The sequence below is a fragment of the Salmo salar genome, chromosome ssa06, assembly GCF_905237065.1.
Source record: "Salmo salar chromosome ssa06, Ssal_v3.1, whole genome shotgun sequence".
Classification (NCBI taxonomy): domain Eukaryota; kingdom Metazoa; phylum Chordata; class Actinopteri; order Salmoniformes; family Salmonidae; genus Salmo; species Salmo salar.
Window position 1 is genome coordinate 7,803,549 of NC_059447.1, and position 20,388 is coordinate 7,823,936.

At 43.7% G+C, this 20,388-nt stretch overlaps 1 protein-coding gene across 1 annotated transcript; it reads right to left on the reverse strand.

Moving 5' to 3' along the window:
* Positions 1 to 439: 439 nt before the first annotated feature.
* Positions 440 to 18,640, reverse strand: LOC106592621 (calcium-regulated heat stable protein 1). Its single transcript, XM_045719681.1, has 4 exons — positions 18,379 to 18,640; positions 6,280 to 6,524; positions 2,458 to 2,580; positions 440 to 793 (listed from the first exon to the last, which is right to left on the reverse strand). The coding sequence occupies exons 2-4, from the start codon at positions 6,492 to 6,494 to the stop codon at positions 628 to 630; spliced, it is 504 nt and encodes a 167-aa protein (XP_045575637.1). The 5' UTR covers positions 6,495 to 6,524; positions 18,379 to 18,640; the 3' UTR covers positions 440 to 627.
* Positions 18,641 to 20,388: the final 1,748 nt, after the last annotated feature.

Below are 20,388 nucleotides of genomic sequence, written 5' to 3' on the forward strand. Positions count from 1 at the left end.
GATGCTTACCACTGTAGCCTACATGGGGGGATGTTTACCACTGTAGCCTACATGGAGGGATGTTTACCACTGTAGCCTACATGGGGGGATGTTTACCACTGTAGCCTACATGGGGGGATGTTTACCACTGTAGCCTACATGGAGGGATGCTTACCACTGTGGCCTACATGGAGGGATGCTTACCACTGTAGCCTACATGTGGCTCAGTTGGTAGAGCATGGTGTTTGCAACGCCAGCATGGTGTGTGCAACGCCAGGGTTGTGGGTTCGATTCCCACGGGGGGCCAGTACAAAAATGCATGAAATGAATGAAATGTATGCATTCACTACTGTAAGTCGCTCTGGATAAGAGCGTCTGCTAAATGACTAAAATGTAAAAATGTACAAATGAGATCTCAGTGATATTAGTTCAAACAATGAATAAAAACTAGAGAACCATGTATTGTTGAAGTGATGCAGTTTTATTTGATTAACCTTCCAGTCTAATGATACATGTCTTCCCCATTCAAATACCAACCTTTCCATTTCCTCCCACAACAAGCTTTAACCCATATGTCCCTTCAGAAAAACTAAAAAGAAGGGGACCCTTTCCCTGTTGACATTTCTCCCCTCCAGAAACCTCCGGGACTCAGGGGGAGCTGAGCAGCGCCCCACCCCAGGTCTCGTGCTTCGATCCTGGGTTGAGGTGGGTGATGGTGACATCCACCGCCTGGATCTTCTGGTACTTGGGAGGGATGGAGCACACCTTATAGCTCACCTCATCTCCTTCCATTGGCACGTATTCCCCCTCGATACTGTAGAGGGAGGAGGGATGAGTGAGAGATGAGAATACATGCTCATCTTAATCAGTTTGTTCTTTTCCAACTGTCTTCTCTCCTAGAACCACGTGTACACAACTTGCCAGACCACAAACATACACTGAGTGTACAACACATTATGAATACCTGTTCTTTCCATCACAGACTAACCAGGTGAAAGCTATGATACCTTATTGATGTCACTTGTTAAATGGACTTCAAATCAGTATAGATGAAGGGGAGGGGACAGGTTAAAGAATGATTTTTAAACCTTGAGACAATTGAGACATGGATTGTGTATGTGTGCCATTCAAAAGGCAAGAAAATATTTTAGTGCCTTGAACAAAGGGGGGGTGCAACTCAATATTAGGAAGGTGTCCATAATGTTTTGTACACTCAGTGACTCGTAAATAACCATCTCCCGCCCTCACTTCGTCCAATCAGATCATGGCTCTCTGTTCCTACTCCCCTCCTCCAAGCAGCAACTCAAGAGGGAGCCACCAACACAGAGAACGGTGAGGAGCTGGACAGAGGCAGACTCAATGCTGCAGGAATGTTTTGAGAATACTGAGTGGAATATGTTTAAAGACTCATCCATGAACATTGAGGAATATACATCGTCAGTCACAGACTTCATTAGGAAATGTGTTGATGATGATGTACCCACAAAATAACAATCCGGACATAACCCAACCAAAAACATTGGATGAACAGAGAAATCCCTGCCATGCTGAGAGCCCATACTGCAGCATTCAATGTCAACAGAATGAACCCTGATGACCTATCCCAACGCGACTCGTACAAGGCCAGCAGGTACAAGCTGTACAAGGCCAGCAGGTATGATTAACAGAAGTCCCAGAGGCACCACAGCTATCATAGAGACCATCAGACACAATAACCGCATGCACAAGTCTAAAAGAGTGCCCCAGCTGAAACTGTGCCAGACAAAGCTGCAATGCGACCCTCCTCTGTTGGGACTAAAACAAATTATTCAGAACCAAGTCCAAAACAAGACCCAGAAACTGAATCGGAGACAAGCAACTTTTCTTGTTATTCACCACGAACCCCAGAGATTCACTATGAACTCAGAGACTGACTATGGGAAACCAGCGTGGCAGCGTGGAGCTCCACTTGTTCCCTCGACTCCGCTACGACCAGCCAATCACCCTGATAGGCCAATACTCTGATCCCCTGGCACCGCCTCCACTACCATAGAGAAGGATGATTGGGAGATGGGGAGGATGTATAGCACATTGAAAATAATAGAAATCCTTCAGATGTATGGACTTGAACCAACTGCTGGGAGGCACCGACTGCAGTAGCCGGCGGCGGCAGAGTGTGAGCATTTTGAACTTGCTACCTTGAGGTTCAGGACGGGACGCTACATTCCATTGCTCTTGGGGACTAAAAGTACCGGCTGTACCAATCGCTCTGTACTTCTGATACGGTCGACCACTCGAATAGCCTGCTTTTGAAGGAGAGAGACTCTCCTCTCTAAAGACGGGCACTAGGACCTCAGGGACCAATGACGCCACGATAAAAGGTGGAAGGACACACAGTGAACTGCAGACCGTACCCCTCGTCACCGTCCTCATCACTGGGTGAGTGGGAGCTGCTATTATTTTTTTAATATGTGTTGAGGCCGTGACCCACAAACTCACTCTGAGATGTGGACAAAGATGTCGCTGCCTCCGTCGGCTGGTGTGATGAAGCCGTGTCCTTTAGTCCGAGAGAAACACTTACATACGCCGCTGAACGACGGACCCTCCGCTGCACGCTCCGCCCTACACACACACACACACACACACACACACACACACACACACACACACACACACACACACACAATAAAAGGCAGGCAACATTTTCAGAAAGGAACAATGACAAGCTTGCAACACGCATCTAATTATTCAGTATGAATTAGATTTGATATATTCGGTTTCCATTCTTCATTGTAACCACGACAACGTCACAAATAATTTAACACAAACAATATGAGCAGATTAGTCTTCAATAAAGAAATGTTTTGACCAAGTTGATCAGAAAGAATGTTGGTACTTATTTATTTTGATACAAAGCCAGAAATGAGTGAGTCACAGCTTTATGCTGACAAATATAGATTTTGCTGTAAATAGCCTACTAAATAGGCCAAACCTAGATGAATATTAAATTGCCTAAATAAACTAGTACATTTCATTAATTAAATAAATTAACTAGCTCAGGTCTTGAAAATATGGGCAATCTTTTTCCCCTCCCTATCCTCACTGTACTTTCTTTCATTCAGTTTCTTCTTCTCATCAGTAAAGAAGGACTCCGTGTTTCAGAAACTCACTTTCTATAGAGGGGCTGTCACTCTCACACTGTGGTAAATAAAGACAGTTTGTTATTTAGAATGGTTTATTTCTGGTTTTAGCGGGAGAGAAACCAAAAGGACACCATGTCTATTTTTCTAAAATCATCAGTCCATATGTCAAGTGTAATTGAGCCATTGTATTTCCCCAAGTTCTCTCTCAACTCTGGGACCAACCCGCCAGCTAAATGTTGTTTTGCCTGATGCAGGACTCTAGCGCCAGAGGAGAGAGACTCTCAGACTGAAACATTCCCAGCTCCATTCATTTACAAAAGGATAGCGTAAACAGCTGAGCTTGGTGTGAAAAATCCCCCAATTTGTGCCACAGTTTAGACGAGTGACATATCAGCGTTCTAACTCCCCCTTGTGATAGTGTGGTGCAATGACAGAAGTTGAGGCATAAGCTCACAACTCTTAATTGACCTACTACTTTAGTGTGATGATACGGCGCCCAGTGTGATGATACGGCGCACAGTGTGATGATACGGCGCACAGTGTGATGATACGGCGCACAGTGTGATGATACGGCGCACAGTGTGATGATACGGCGCACAGTGTTATGATACGGCGCACAGTGTTATGATACGGCGCACAGTGTTATGATACGGCGCACAGTGTTATGATACGGCGCACAGTGTTATGATACGGCGCACAGTGTTATGATACGGCGCACAGTGTTATGATATGGGGTGGGGGTAGTGTTGGCAAACAGTCAACAGATTGCCACTGCCAGGATACACTTCCACACTCCATCCCCCAGATGGCAGCACCAAACGGGTCTAGGTGCTGAGCTAAGCCTTGATAAGCACATCAGGTGTTGCCAATTAAGGTGAATGTCAGTCAGTGTCCCATCTGGAAAAACCGTGAGGCTGAAGGATTTCTTTGGTGGTCTTGAGGCCTTTGGTTTGGTTTAGAGTCTTTAGTTTGGGCCTTTGGTATGTTTCCTTCTTGTACATATTGTTTCCTCACCATCTGAACCAATAATAATCCTCTTGGACTGACCGACCACGAGGTCAAGAGAGACAGAGCTGGTCCTGGACCAAGGTAAGGTGTCTCCTGGGTAAATGCAGTCAACACCTGGTCACATACGCTTAATTCTCATATTAATGCACACATCCAATCAGGTTACAGACCATGTAGCTAGGACCCCTAGACATAATGAGTCAGGTTACAGACCATGTAGCTAGGACCCCTAGACATAATGAGTCAGGTTACAGACCATGTAGCTAGGACCCCTAGACATAATGAGTCAGGTTACAGACCATGTAGCTAGGACCCCTAGACATAATGAGTCAGGTTACAGACCATGTAGCTGGGACCCCTAGACATAATGAGTCAGGTTACAGACCATGTAGCTAGGACCCCTAGACATAATGAGTCAGGTTACAGACCATGTAGCTGGGACCCCTAGACATAATGAGTCAGGTTACAGACCATGTAGCTGGGACCCCTAGACATAATGAGTCAGGTTATAGACCATGTAGCTAGGACCCCTAGACATAATGAGTCAGGTTATAGACCATGTAGCTAGGACCCCTAGACATAATGAGTCAGGTTACAGACCATGTAGCTAGGACTAGGACCCCTAGACATAATGAGTCAGGTTACAGACCATGTAGCTAGGACTCCTAGACATAATGAGTCAGGTTACAGACCATGTAGCTAGGACCCCTAGACATAATGAGTCAGGTTACAGACCATGTAGCTAGGACCCCTAGACATAATGAGTCAGGTTACAGACCATGTAGCTAGGACTAGGACCCCTAGACATAATGAGTCAGGTTACAGACCATGTAGCTAGGACTCCTAGACATAATGAGCCAGGTTACAGACCATGTAGCTAGGACCCCTAGACATAATGAGCCAGGTTACAGACCGTGTAGCTAAGACACCTAGACATAATGAGCCAGGTTACAGACCATGTAGCTAAGACACCTAGACATAATGAGTCAGGTTACAGACCATGTAGCTAGGACTAGGACCCCTAGACATAATGAGTCAGGTTACAGACCATGTAGCTAGGACACCCCTAGACATAATGAGTCAGGTTACAGACCATGTAGCTAGGACTAGGACCCCTAGACATAATGAGTCAGGTTACAGACCATGTAGCTAGTAGGACCCCTAGACATAATGAGTCAGGTTACAGACCATGTAGCTAGGACCCCTAGACATAATGAGTCAGGTTATAGACCATGTAGCTAGGACCCCTAGACATAATGAGTCAGGTTACAGACCATGTAGCTAGGACCCCTAGACATAATGAGTCAGGTTACAGACCATGTAGCTAGGACTAGGACCCCTAGACATAATGAGTCAGGTTACAGACCATGTAGCTAGGACTCCTAGACATAATGAGTCAGGTTACAGACCATGTAGCTAGGACCCCTAGACATAATGAGTCAGGTTACAGACCATGTAGCTAGGACCCCTAGACATAATGAGTCAGGTTACAGACCATGTAGCTAGGACCCCTAGACATAATGAGCCAGGTTACAGACCATGTAGCTAGGACCCCTAGACATAATGAGCCAGGTTACAGACCATGTAGCTAGGACCCCTAGACATAATGAGCCAGGTTACAGACCATGTAGCTAAGACACCTAGACATAATGAGCCAGGTTACAGACCATGTAGCTAGGACCCCTAGACATAATGAGTCAGGTTACAGACCATGTAGCTAGGACTAGGACCCCTAGACATAATGAGTCAGGTTACAGACCATGTAGCTAGGACTCCTAGACATAATGAGCCAGGTTACAGACCATGTAGCTAGGACCCCTAGACATAATGAGCCAGGTTACAGACCATGTAGCTAGGACCCCTAGACATAATGAGCCAGGTTACAGACCATGTAGCTAAGACACCTAGACATAATGAGCCAGGTTACAGACCATGTAGCTAGGACCCCTAGACATAATGAGTCAGGTTACAGACCATGTAGCTAGGACCCCTAGACATAATGAGTCAGGTTACAGACCATGTAGCTAGGACTAGGACTCCTAGACATAATGAGTCAGGTTACAGACCATGTAGCTAGGACTAGGACCCCTAGACATAATAAGTTAAGCAGTTTCATAACTATTGAATTATAACACTAACTGTGTGTGTGTGTGTGTGTGTATGTACTCACGCGGAGCAGGTCCTAGTACGTCTGGTTGGCAGGGGGCTGGGTATGAGGTAACCTCTCATGGGGGAGGGGGAACGGTCTCGGTGCCGGAAGGCCGGCGGGCACAGGGACCCAGGGGACACCGGAGAGACTGGGGAGCCAGGGGACCTGGAGGTCAGGGGAGGGGTCGTAGAGCATGGGGATACTGACCCCTGGATGTTCTTGGTTTCAGAAGACATTGTGGGAGGAAGGGCAGTCGTGACAACCACCTAGAGTAGACAGATGGACAGAAAGAGGCAGACAGGAGAGGAGAGAAAGGGAGGAGAAACCCATTTTAGTTGTTATACTAATAGACCTGATAATAACATCACAGTTCCAAATGGCCCTCTAAACAGTTTACAATAGACAGGAGAGGTGGATGTCATAACTACAGAGAATACTAAGAGATAAGAGGGAGGGAGGGGTGTATCATTTTTGTCCTTCCCTCCTAACTCTTCCTCTTCCTGTTCCACTGTCTAGGAAATGTATTTGGTCTGTCATATCTTCCCTAGCCTGGGTACCAGTCTGTTTGTGCCATTATGCCACTGTTAGACATGACAAGAAGTATTAGCATGATGCACAAACAGAACTGGGACGTGACTAGGCTATTTCCTCTCTACTATGATAGATCAGTAGATCTGGGACCAGGCTAATTCCACTCTACTATGATAGATCAGTAGATCTGGGACCAGGCTATTTCCTCTCTACTATGATAGATCAGTAGATCTGGGACCAGGCTAATTCCACTCTACTATGATAGATCAGTAGATCTGGGACCAGGCTAATTCCACTCTACTAGACTCACACTGAAAACTCTCCATCAGCTACATAGGCACTAGCCTGACTGCAGACACACAAACACACCCACTCCAAACCCTGGCCGTCCAATCAGTGTCCTCCTAGGACATTAAGAATCCTCTTCACCATGGCAACACCAATCAAAGAGCTGCCAGGTTCTAGCCCATGGGGCCTGTTCAGGAGGGTTTAACATTACAGAACATTCAGATAGAAATGTGTAGAACACATTTTATATACACAGTTGAAGTCAGAAGTTTACATACACTTAGGTTGGAGTCAATAAAACTTGTTTTTCAACCCCTCCACAAATTTCTTGTTAACTTCTCTAGGGTAGGGGGCAGTATTTTGACGTCCGGATGAAAGGCGTGCCCAAATTAAACTGCCTGCTACTCAGGCTCAGAAGGTAGGATATGCATATTATTAGTAGATTTGGATAGAAAACTCTGAAGTTTCTAAAACTGTTTGAATGATGTCTGTGAGTATAACAGAACTCATATGTCAGGAAAAAACCTGAGAAAAATCCAACCAGGAAGTGGGAAATCTGAGGGTTGTGTTTTTTTTCAAGTGATTGCCGATAGTGACTTAGGGTTCATTTTGCACTTCCTAAGGCTTCCACTAGATGTCAACAGTCTTTAGAACGTTGTTTCAGGCTTCTACTGTGAATTTGAAGTGAACAAGAGGGCCTGGAGTCAGATGAGTGAGGAAATTACATGAGCTCAGAGGTGTGCGCTCACGTGAGTGTGAGCTGTGTTCCTTTTCTTTTCTGAAGACATTGGAATTGTCCGGTTGGAATATTACTAGAGATTTATGTTAAAAACATCCTAAAGATTGATGCTATACATCGTTTTACATATTTCTACGAACGTAAATATAACTTTGTTTTACTTTTTGTCGTGACATTTTTGCGCGCTTCCTGCATTTGGAGTAGTGGACTGAACGCACAAACAAAAAGGAGGTATTTGGACATAAATGATGGACTTTATCGAACAAAACAAACATTTATTGTGGACCTGGGATTCCTGGGAGTGCATTCTGATGAAGATCATCAAAGGTAAGTGAATATTTATAATATTATTTCTGAGTTTTACTTACTCCACAAAATGGCGGGTTTGGTTTTGTGTCTGAACGCTGTACTCAGATTATTGAAAAGTGTGCTTTCGCTGTAAAGTTCTTTTTGAAATCTGACACAGCGGTTGCATTAAGGAGAGGTGTATCTATAATTCTTTGAATTAGTTTAATATTTTATCAACGTTTATGATGAGTATTTCTGTAAATTGATGTGCTCATTCACCGGAAGTTTTGGGAGGCAAAACATTTCTGAACATTACACACCAATGTAAAATGGGGTTTTTGGATATAAATATGAACTTTAACGAGCAAAACATACATGTATTGTGTAACATGAAGTCATATGAGTGCCATCTGATGAAGATCAAAGGTTAGTGATTAATTTTAGCTGTATTTCTGGTTTTTGTGACGCCTCTCCTTGCTTGGAAAATGGCTGTGTGGTTTTTCGTGTCAAGGTGATGTGCTAACATAATCTAATGCTATGCTTTCGCCGTAAAGCCTTTTTGAAATCGGACAATGTGGTTGGATTAAGGAGAAGTGTATCTTTAAAATGGGATATAATAGTTGTATGTTTGAGAAATTTGAATTATGAGATTATTGTTGTTTTGAATTTGGCGCTCTGCTATTTCACTGGCTGTTGAATAGTGTGTCCCGCAGGTGGGACGGTCACGTCCCACATTCCCAAGAGTTAACAAACTATAGTTTTGGAAAGTCGGTTAGGACATTACTTTGTGCATGACAAGTAATTTTTCCAACAATAGTTTACAGACAGATTATTTCACTCATAATTCGTATCACAATTCCAGTGGGCCAGAAGTTTACATAAACAGCTTGGAAAATTGCAGAAAATGATGTCATGGCTTTAGAAGCTTCTGATAGGCTAATTGACATAATTTGAGTCAATTGGAGTTGTACCTGTGGATGTATTTCAAGGCCTACTTTCAAACTCAGTGCCTCTTTGCTTGGCATTATGGGAAAATCAAAAGAAATCAACCAAGACATCAGAAAAGAATTGTAGACCTCCACAAGTCTGGTTCATCTTTGGAAGCAATTTCCAAATGCCTGAAGGTACCACATTCATCTGTACAAACAATAGTTTGGGACCACGCAGCCGTCATACCGCTCAGGAAGGATACGCGTTCTGTCTCCTAGAGATGAACGTACTTTGGTGCAAAATGTGCAAATCAATCCCGGAACAAAAGCAAAGGACCTTGTGAAGATGCTGGAAACAGGTACAAAAGTATCTATATCCACAGTAAACGAGTCCTATATCGACATAACCTGAAAGGCCGCTCAGCAAGGAAGAAGCCACTGCTCCAAAACCGCCATAAAAAAGCCAGACTACGGTTTGCAACTGCACATGGGGACAAACATCGTACTTTTTTGAGAAATGTTCTCTGGTCTGATGAAACAAAAATAGAACTGTTTGGCCATAATGACCATTGTTATGTTTGTAGGAAAAAGGGGGACGCTTGCAAGCTGAAGAACACCATCCCAACCATGAAGCACGGGGGTGGCAGCATCATGTTGTGGGGGTGCTTTGCTGCAGGAGGGACTGGTGCACTTCACAAAATAGATGGCATCATGAGAAGGAAAATTGTGGATATATTGAGGCTTCATCTCAAGACATCAGTCAGGAAGTTAAAGCTTGGTCGCAAATGGGTCTTCCAAATGGACAATGATCCCAAGGATACTTCCCAAGTTGTGGCAAAATGGCTTATGGACAACAAAATCAATTATTGGAGTGGCCATCTCAAAGCCCTGACCTCAATCCTATAGAACATTTGTGGGCAGAACTGAAAAAGCGTGTGCAAGCAAGGAGGCCTACAAACCTGACTCAGTTACACCAGCTCTGTCAGGAGGAATGGGCCAAAATTCACCCAGCTTATTGTGGGAAGCTTGTGGAAGGCTATCCGAAACATTTGACCCAAGTTAAACAATTTAAAGGCAATGCTACCAAATACTAATTGAGTGTATGTAAACTTCTGACCCACTGGGAATGTGATGAAAGAAATAAAAGCTGAAATAAATCACTACTATTATTCTGACATTTCACATTCTTAAAATAAAGTGGTGATCCTAACTGACCTAAGACAGGGCATTTTTACTAGGATTATATGTCAGGAATTGTGAAATACTGAGTTTAAATGTATTTGGCTAAGGTGTATGTAAACCTCCGACTTCAACCGTATGTCATTCAGCAAACGCTTTTATCCAAAGCAACTTAGTCATGCGTGCCAAATGAGTGGTCCCTGGGATTGAACCCACTATCCTGGCATTTCAAGAGTCATGCTCTACCAACCGAGCTACGCTCTACCAAATTCTACCAGAATTTAAAATTGATTCAATTCAGATTTTGTGTCACTGGCCTACACACAATACCCCATCATGTTAAAGTTAAATAATGTTTTTAGAAATGTTTACAAATTAATAAAAAATGTTTTGAGTCAATAAGTATTCACCCCCTTTTTTATGGTAAGCCTAATTAAGTTCAGGAGTAAAAATGTCCTTAACAAGTCACATAATAAGGTGCATGGACTCACTGTGTGCAATAACAGTGTTTAATGACCACCTCATCTATGTACCCCACACATACATTTATCTCTAAGGACCCTCGGTCGAGCAGTGAATTTCAAACACAGATTCAACCACAAAGACCAGGGAGGTTTTCCAATGCCTTGCAAAGGGCACCTGTTGGTCGATGGGTAAAAAAAAAAAAAAAAAAACAGACATTGAACATCCCTTTGAGCATGGTGAAGTTATTAATTACACATTGGACAGTCTATCAATACACCCAGTCACTACAACTCAGTTGCCAGAGATGAAGGAAACAGGTCAGGGATTTCACCATGAAGCCAATAGTGACTTTAAAACAGTATGGAAAATAAATTAACTTTATGTCCTGAAAAGAAAGCATTGTTTGGGGCAAATCCAAAACAACTCGTCACTGAGTACCACTCTTCATATTTTCATGCATGGTGGTGGCTGCATAATGTTATGGGTATGCTTGTCATCAGCAAGGACTAGGGAGTTTTTTAGGACAAAAATGAACAGAATAGAGCTAAGGCTTAATCCTAGAGGAAATCCTGGTTCAGTCTGCTTTCCACCAGACACTGGGACAAATTCACCTGCTCAAGAGCAAGCAGTAAATCTTCACGTGACACCAATGTTGCTTTGTAGCCTCTACAGATGAAACACTATGGAGTCTTAAAGGAGGCCTGTGTAAGACTAAAAGAGATATAGATATATACACACACACACCAACTTTGTTTAATTATTTCTCCATTATGCTTTTAGATACAAACGCCAAATATGTCAACAATATTTCCGCCAAAGAACTATTCTATGGTTTAGGTTTCCTGAAAAACCCCAAACTATTTTTGGGGTGTGGGTTTTGTGAGGAATCACTCACGTAGTGCACTACTTTTGACCAGGGCCAATACGGAAAAGGGTGCTATAGAGTTCCCTACACAGGGAAGAGGGTGCTATAGGGTTCCCTCCATAGGGAATAGGGTGTCATTTTGGATACATTACCTGTATAAACTGACCCTCCTCCTCTGGCTGCAATAGAGATAGTTCCATTGTGTCCATCTGGTTGACATGTGTGGCTATTTTACACACACACACACACACACACACACACGTGCTGACACTGGCTGGTTTCAGTAGCGATCAGACCCATGGAATATTCCACCAGAGACCAATGCTAATCTCTACATCTCTGTGTGGCCTATATTTTTTGTTTTTGAATAACCTGCATCAATATTACCGGTCAGACAGGTTTAGCAGTACTGCTACCATAACATACATAAATACACCATCACGGTGATTATCATCACTGTCCCTTCCCTCATGTCTGTATAGGATCAGACACAGTTAAACCTCTTGGAGTTGACACTATGTAGTGTGTCCACAATGGAAACAAGTCAACACGTTGAGTTATCCTCCATGAGTCTAGATGCAGTGTTTCCACTTGAGTAGCTGAATTATAGTCTGTACCGGTGAATCACTGTTTAATAGTGTGGACACTAACCAGCAGGACACTACAGCTGAATTATAGTCTGTACCAGTGAATCACTGTTTAATAGTGTGGACACTAACCAGCAGGACACTACATCTCAGTTGTTCTACAGCCTGAGTTTTTCATTTGATTTATTTCACCTTTATTTAAGGAGGTAGGCCAGCTGAGAACAAGTTCTCATTTACAACTGCGACCTGGTCAAGATAAAGCAAAGCAATGTGACAAAAAAAACTGAGTTACACATAAAGTCAACACTGTACGTTATTGACTGTACGTTTGTAGAAAATCAATACAAAATCTATATACAGTGTGTGCAAATGAAGTAAGGAGGTAGGCAATAAATAGGCCATAGTAGCGAAGTAATTACAATTTAGCAATTAACACTGGAGTGATAGATGTGCAGATGAGGATGTGCAAGTAGAAATACTGGTAGAAATACTGGTAGAAATACTGGTGTGCAAAAGAGCAGAAAAAAACTAAAACAAATATGAGGATGAGGAGGTAGTTGGTTGGATGGACGGTTTTCATGATGATGAAGCTGCTGAAACGTTGGTGACCTTCAAAGAGAGAGAATGTTCCTATTTTCTTCACAATAACTGGCTGTGGCCAAACGCAGCAACAGGTTGACATAACGGAGGAGATTCAGCTGGTTCTAGTAGTGAACACAGCAACAGGTTGACATAACGGAGGAGATTCAGCTGGTTCTAGTAGTGAACACAGCAACAGGTTGACATAACGGAGGAGATTCAGCTGGTTAGTAGTGAACACAGCAACAGGTTGACATAACGGAGGAGATTCAGCTGGTTCTAGTAGTGAACACAGCAACAGGTTGACATAACGGAGGAGATTCAGCTGGTTCTAGTAGTGAACACAGCAACAGGTTGACATAACGGAGGAGATTCAGCTGGTTAGTAGTGAACACAGCAACAGGTTGACATAACGGAGGAGATTCAGCTGGTTCTAGTAGTGAACACAGCAACAGGTTGACATAACGGAGGAGATTCAGCTGGTTCTAGTAGTGAACACAGCAACAGGTTGACATAACGGAGGAGATTCAGCTGGTTAGTAGTGAACACAATCCTTTCTTTTCTTTCTGGTCTGTGTTTGTCCTATCAGCTGTCTCAGTCTCACGTCAGAATTAGATGTTCATCCATGTTTCTCAAAGGTAACATTTAGAAGTTGTTCCAAACATCACATTTTGTGTTTATGGTTAAGTTTAGGCATTAACTCTGAATAGTTAAGGTCTGGGATAGGCTTAAAACACGCACACACACACACACACACACACACACACACACAGAGACAACCTGGGTGGAGACACAGCTACTCCCCCCCTTCTCTTTCTCCCCACCCCCATCCTTCCTTCCCACACCATCCTCAGGGAGGAAACCAGGAACAGGACTGGCGCTTCCTGGAAAACACAAATCAGGAATGCCCAAGTGTCCTCCTGCCCAGTCACCGGAGATGAAATACCTTTAACTAAACTGAGAAATGTCCTTCTGTTCTATTTAGTTCTACTCTTCATGTAAAGGGTGAAGCAAGGAGCAGTGGAAGTCGTACAGCAGTAGTCAGACTGCCATCCAGGACCCTCTATACCAGGCCGTGTCAGAGGAAGGCCCCAAAAATGGGTTAAATATTTAACTAACTAGCTACCCAGACTAACTGTTTAGCAGCCTTACGGCTTGGTTAAATATTTAACTATCTGTATTGACCCTTTTTGCACTACATTGTTTTACTCATCACATACACTGCTATTGTTTATTATCAATCCTGTTGCCTAGTCGCTTTATTCTTACAGCGCCTTCAGAAAGTCATCACACCCCTTGACTTTCCCCACCTTTTGTTGTGTTACAGCCTGAATTCAAAACGGATTCAATGGGAGATGTGTCACTGGCCTACACATAATGTGAAAGTTAAAGTATGTTTTTAGAAATGTTAACATATTCATTTAAAATGAAAGCGTAAATGACTCTGTACGTCTTTGTACCTGTTCAACAACAGAGAGGGTAACAGGTGTGTCCATGTCTTTGTGCCTGTTCAACAACAGAGAGGGTAACAGGTGTGTCCATGTCTTTGTGCCTGTTCAACAACAGAGAGGGTAACAGGTGTCCATGTCTTTGTGCCTGTTCAACAACAGAGAGGGTAACAGGTGTGTCCATGTCTTTGTGCCTGTTCAACAACAGAGAGGGTAACAGGTGTGTCCATGTCTTTGTGCCTGTTCAACAACAGAGAGGGTAACAGGTGTGTCCATGTCTTTGTGCCTGTTCAACAACAGAGAGGGTAACAGGTGTGTCCATGTCTTTGTGCCTGTTCAACAACAGAGAGGGTAACAGGTGTGTCCATGTCTTTGTGCCTGTTCAACAACAGAGAGGGTAACAGGTGTGTCCATGTCTTTGTACCTGTTCAACAACAGAGAGGGTAACAGCTAATGTGTCCATGTCTGTGTCTGTTCAACAACAGAGAGGGTAACAGGTGTGTCCATGTCTTTGTGCCTGTTCAACAACAGAGAGGGTAACAGCTAATGTGTCCATGTCTGTGTCTGTTCAACAACACACAGCGGGAGTCTGGAGGGAAGTAGCCAACTCACAGTGCTCTAAGAAAACACAGAAAAGACACTAACACTCAGATAGAGAGACATGAAGTCAGACAGTCTGTCTGCCCCCCCAGCCGTCCACATTGTAACTCAATACCTTTAGTAACACAACCCTTCTACTCTGTCAAGATCCTTCTAAACATTATGGTTCCTTATATCACATTCACAAACAGCTGAAATGATATGATAAAACAGTGTGTGTTATATATACACACACACACACACCAGTGTGAGTGAGCAGCCATAATAATGTACAAAGGCAAGGTTCCCAGGACTGTGTCCTAAATGGCAGTTTATTCTCTATGTTTTACACTACTTGACCAGGGCCCATACAACTCCAGTCCAGAGGGCACTATGGAGGGATTAGGGTGCCACTTATGGCACAAAACAGAACTGTACACATTTACCCAGAGAAACACAGAGGATTTACTGTACGGATCTATTAACACAATTTCTGTGATGTTTAGAACTTCCCACACACACACACACATCTACTTCCCCATTCCCAGACCTTGGAGTGGTAGAGACACATCTACTTCCCCATTCCTAGACCTTGGAGTGGTAGAGACACATCTACTTCCCCATTCCCAGACCTTGGAGTGGTAGAGACACATCTACTTCCCCATTCCCAGACCTTGGAGTGGTAAAGACCACCTTCACCCTATAACCCTATACCTCACTAACTTTTACTCCCTCCCTCCCATCTCCATCTATTATCTTTCTCCTCCCCCATATCTCTTCCTCATTCTATCCTTTCATATCCCTCTGTCGCTCCCCTCCTAACATCCTCCCTCTGTCGCTCCCCTCCTAACATCCTCCCTCTGTCGCTCCCCTCCTAACATCCTCCCTCTGTCGCTCCCCTCCTAACATCCTCCCTCTGTCGCTCCCCTCCTAACATCCTCCCCCTGTCGCTGCCCTCCTAACATCCTCCCCCTGTCGCTGCCCTCCTAACATCCTCCCCCTGTCTCTGCCCTCCTAACATCCTCCCCCTGTCTCTCTCTCCTTCCGTGGCCTCCAACTGCTCTTAAACGCCAGTAAAACTAAATGCATGCTATTCAATCAATCACTGCCTGCACCCGATCGCCCGTCCAGCATCACTACTCTGGACGGCTCTGACTTAGAATACGTGGACAACTACAAATACCTAGGTGTCTGGTTAGACTGTAAACTCTCCTTCCAGACTCACATTAAGCATCTCCAATCCAAAATCAAATCTAGACTCGGCTTCCTATATCACAACAAAGCATCCTTCACTCATGCTGCCAATTCTTCCTTTGGTCGCCTTTCCTTCCAGTTCTCTGCTGCCAATGACTGGAACGAACTGCAAAAATCTCTGAAGCTGGAGACTCATATCTCCCTCACTAACTTTAAGCACCAGCTGTCAGAGCAGCTCACAGATCACTGCACCTGTACATAGCCCATCTATCTACCTACCTCATCCCCATACTGTATTTATTTATTTATCTTGCTCCTTTGCACCCCAGTATCTCTACTTGCACATTCATCTTCTGCACATCTACCATTCCAGTGTTTAATTGCTATATTGTAATTACTTCGCCACCATGGCCTATTTATTGCCTTAACTTACCTCATTTGCACTCACTGTATATAGACTTTTTGTTTTCTTTTGTTCTACTGTATTATTGACCGTATGTTTTGTTTATTCTATGTGTAACTCTGTGTTGTTGTATGTGTCGAATTGCTACGCTTTATCTTGGCCGGGTCGCAGTTGCAAATGAGAACATGTTCTCAACTAGCCTACCTGGTTAAATAAAGCTGAAATAAAATAAATACATATCCTCCCTCTGTCGCTCCCCTCCTAATATCCTCCCTCTGTCTCTCCCCTCCTAATATCCTCCCTCTGTCGCTCCCCTCCTAATATCCTCCCTCTGTCGCTCCCCTCCTAATATCCTCCCTCTGTCGCTCCCCTCCTAATATCCTCCCTCTGTCTCTCCCCTCCTAATATCCTCCCTCTGTCTCTCCCCTCCTAATATCCTCCCTCTGTCTCTCCCCTCCTAATATCCTCCCTCTGTCGCTCCCCTCCTAATATCCTCCCTCTGTCGCTTCCCCTCCTAATATCCTCCCTCTGTCGCTCCCCTCCTAATATCCTCCCTCTGTCGCTCCCCTCCTAATATCCTCCCTCTGTCGCTCCCCTCCTAATATCCTCCCTCTGTCGCTCCCCTCCTAATATCCTCCCTCTGTCTCTCCCCTCCTAATATCCTCCCGCTGTCTCTCTCCTCCTAATATCCTCCCTCTGTCTCTCCCCTCCTAATATCCTCCCGCTGTCTCTCTCCTCCTAATATCCTCCCTCTGTCTCTCCCCTCCTAATATCCTCCCTCTGTCTCTCCCCTCCTAATATCCTCCCTCTGTCTCTCCCCTCCTAATATCCTCCCGCTGTCTCTCTCCTCCTAATATCCTCCCGCTGTCTCTCTCCTCCTAATATCCTCCCTCTGTCGCTCCCCTCCTAATATCCTCCCTCTGTCTCTCTCCTCCTAATATCCTCTCTCCTTGCCCCTCCCCTCCTAATATCCTCTCTCCTTGCCCCTCCCCTCCTAATATCCTCTCTCCTTGCCCCTCCCCTCCTAATATCCTCTCTCCTTGCCCCTCCCCTCCTAATATCCTCTCTCCTTGCCCCTCCCCTCCTAATATCCTCTCTCCTTGCCCCTCCCCTCCTAATATCCTCTCTCCTTGCCCCTCCCCTCCTAATATCCTCTCTCCTTGCCCCTCCCCTCCTAATATCCTCTCTCCTTGCCCCTCCCCTCCTAATATCCTCTCTCCTTGCCCCTCTGTCTCTCCCCTCCTACTTTCATCTTATTGCTCGTTAGGGACCATTAGCACAGAACACTAGTCTTCTAGAACCATTCATATTGACAACAGAACACTAGCCTTCTAGAACCATTCTATTGACAATAGAACACTAGTCTACAGAACACTAGCCTTCTTGAACCATTCATATTGACAACAGAACACTAGTCTACAGAACACTAGCCTTCTAGAACCATTCATATTGACAACAGAACACTAGCCTTCTAGAACCATTCATATTGACAATAGAACACTAGCCTTCTAGAACCATTCATATTGACAATAGAACACTAGCCTTCTAGAACCATTCATATTGACAATAGAACACTAGCCTTCTAGAACCATTCATATTGACAATAGAACACTAGTCTACAAAACACTAGCCTTCTAGAACCATTCATATTGACAACACTCAACAGAAGAAAACTGGGATTTACACCAGTCTTTGACTCTTAACACGCACGCAAATACCCCCCCCTAAACTACCCCGCCCCCACGCAACCCACTCCCGCCCTAACTTCCAACTACAAATATTTAAACCAAAAAATATGCTTCACTTCGTTTTGAATCCCAATCATGAATGTGTATGTTTAAGACTTAATTATGAAAAATCTATGTAAAATAGCCAACTATAGTTATTTTGATTGTATCGAGCGACTGCACTGATTTTCATTCGACTGTGTCAATAATGTAGGCTAACAGCGTAACTGGATATAAATGCTGTACGCATTATATGAATGGCGTTAATTAAGCAATCATGTTTGCGCAAGACTTTAAAGTAAAGCGCGTCACCACTCACCTTTTCTGAACTTTTCCGTGGAGGAAACAAAAACACTTTCCTTTTGAGGTCGAGCAGCAGATAATGGATAAAACTACCCCCCTACAGTCTGAGATTGGAATCAGTCAATTCGTAACCTTTTCTCACAACAAAACACTTATCTGGGAGAATAGATGGGACATGTGAAGAACACGACAGCAGTGAAGCTGGGTTTGTTTCTCCGTTCTTTTCGGTGCGAGTCCCGATGGGCGGGACCCATTAGCTTTCATCTACTGATGACGTCATCATGGAGCGGACTACTCATTACCGTAACTCCCCGAAGAGATCTGAATCTAAACCCCCACAACGGAGATACATGGCTTTAGTTGCACTCGATATTGATCGTCCAGCTCTCCATGCCGCACGTTAGGACGCCAAACAATTGTCTCCAAGTGCAAAAGTCAACCTTTACCTTACGCAACATGAGCCTAGAGTAAAGGGTTAACTTTACCAACAGATCTAGGAACAGATTACCAGGCCATTGGTCGAGTTTCTGCCTCACTACATTACAGACACATGCCAGATTTTACGTCTGGATTTTTTATTTTATTTGACCTTTATTTAACTGGGCAAGTCTATTAATAACAAATTCTTATTTTCATGACGGCCTACCCCAGTCAAACCCTAACCAGGACTGACTTTGGGAAACCCTGCTTTAACCTACCATTAGGGTAACAGTTTGCCCATTCCCCTAATATTTGTATTTAACTGACTTGCCTTGTTAAATAAAAAAATTAGGGGAATGAGCAAACTGTTACACTGTGGGCTACAACACTAGAACTACCATTAGAGGAATGGACAAACTGTTCCACTGTGGGCTACAACACTAGAAATAGACAAACTGTTACCCTATGGGCTTCAAGTGGGTGGTAATCACTAGGAACCAAACGGAAGCCAACAGGCCAAAACAGGGAGGGACTAACCTGTGATGTATTCATTTGTGCACACAGCAGTAAAAATGTCTTGCAACAAGAATGAGTTTTTATTGGACAAATGCACAGAGGTCACTCCCCATTCCATCTCGTTTGCTTCCATTTTGGGAAGTGGGAATTTTCCACATACGATTGGGGGGGGTTTGTGAACTCTAGAATTTGTTTGCAAGCATGATATCTGTACAAAACACTAACATGTCCTAACAAAAACACTCTAACGTGTCCTAACAAACAAAAACACTCTAACATGCCCTAACAAACAATACACTAACATGTCCTAACAAAAACACTCTAACGTGTCCTAACAATCAAAAACACTCTAACGTGCTCAAACAAACAACACAATAACATGCCCTAACAAACAACACAATAACATGCCCTAACAAACAATACACTAACATGCCCTAACAAACAATACAATAACATGCCCTAACAAACAACACAATAACATGCCCTAACAAACAACACAATAACATGCCCTAACAAACAACACAATAACATGCCCTAACAAACAACACAATAACATGCCCTAACAAACAACACACTAACATGCCCTAACAAACAACACAATAACATGCCCTAACAAACAACACAATAACATGCCCTAACAAACAATACACTAACATGCCCTAACAAACAACACAATAACATGCCCTAACAAACAATACACTAACATGCCCTAACAAACAACACAATAACATGCCCTAACAAACAACACAATAACATGCCCTAACAAACAACACAATAACATGCCCTAACAAACAACACAATAACATGCCCTAACAAACAACACAATAACATGCCCTAACAAACATAACACTCAATCAAGGGACCCCACAGCGTAAATTCATTTATTTTCATCTGAGCTGTTGGTACAAACGTTTAACATTGGGGTTTGTGTGTGTGTGTGTATATATATGTCTGTTGATAATATGTGATGATATAAACCAGAGGAACAGGAGCTGTGAAGACATGTTCAGGAATCAACACAAGTAAGGAACAGCCCTGGTACTGGATGTATGAAATCAAAAACTAAACCAGATGCAGGAAACAGGACACG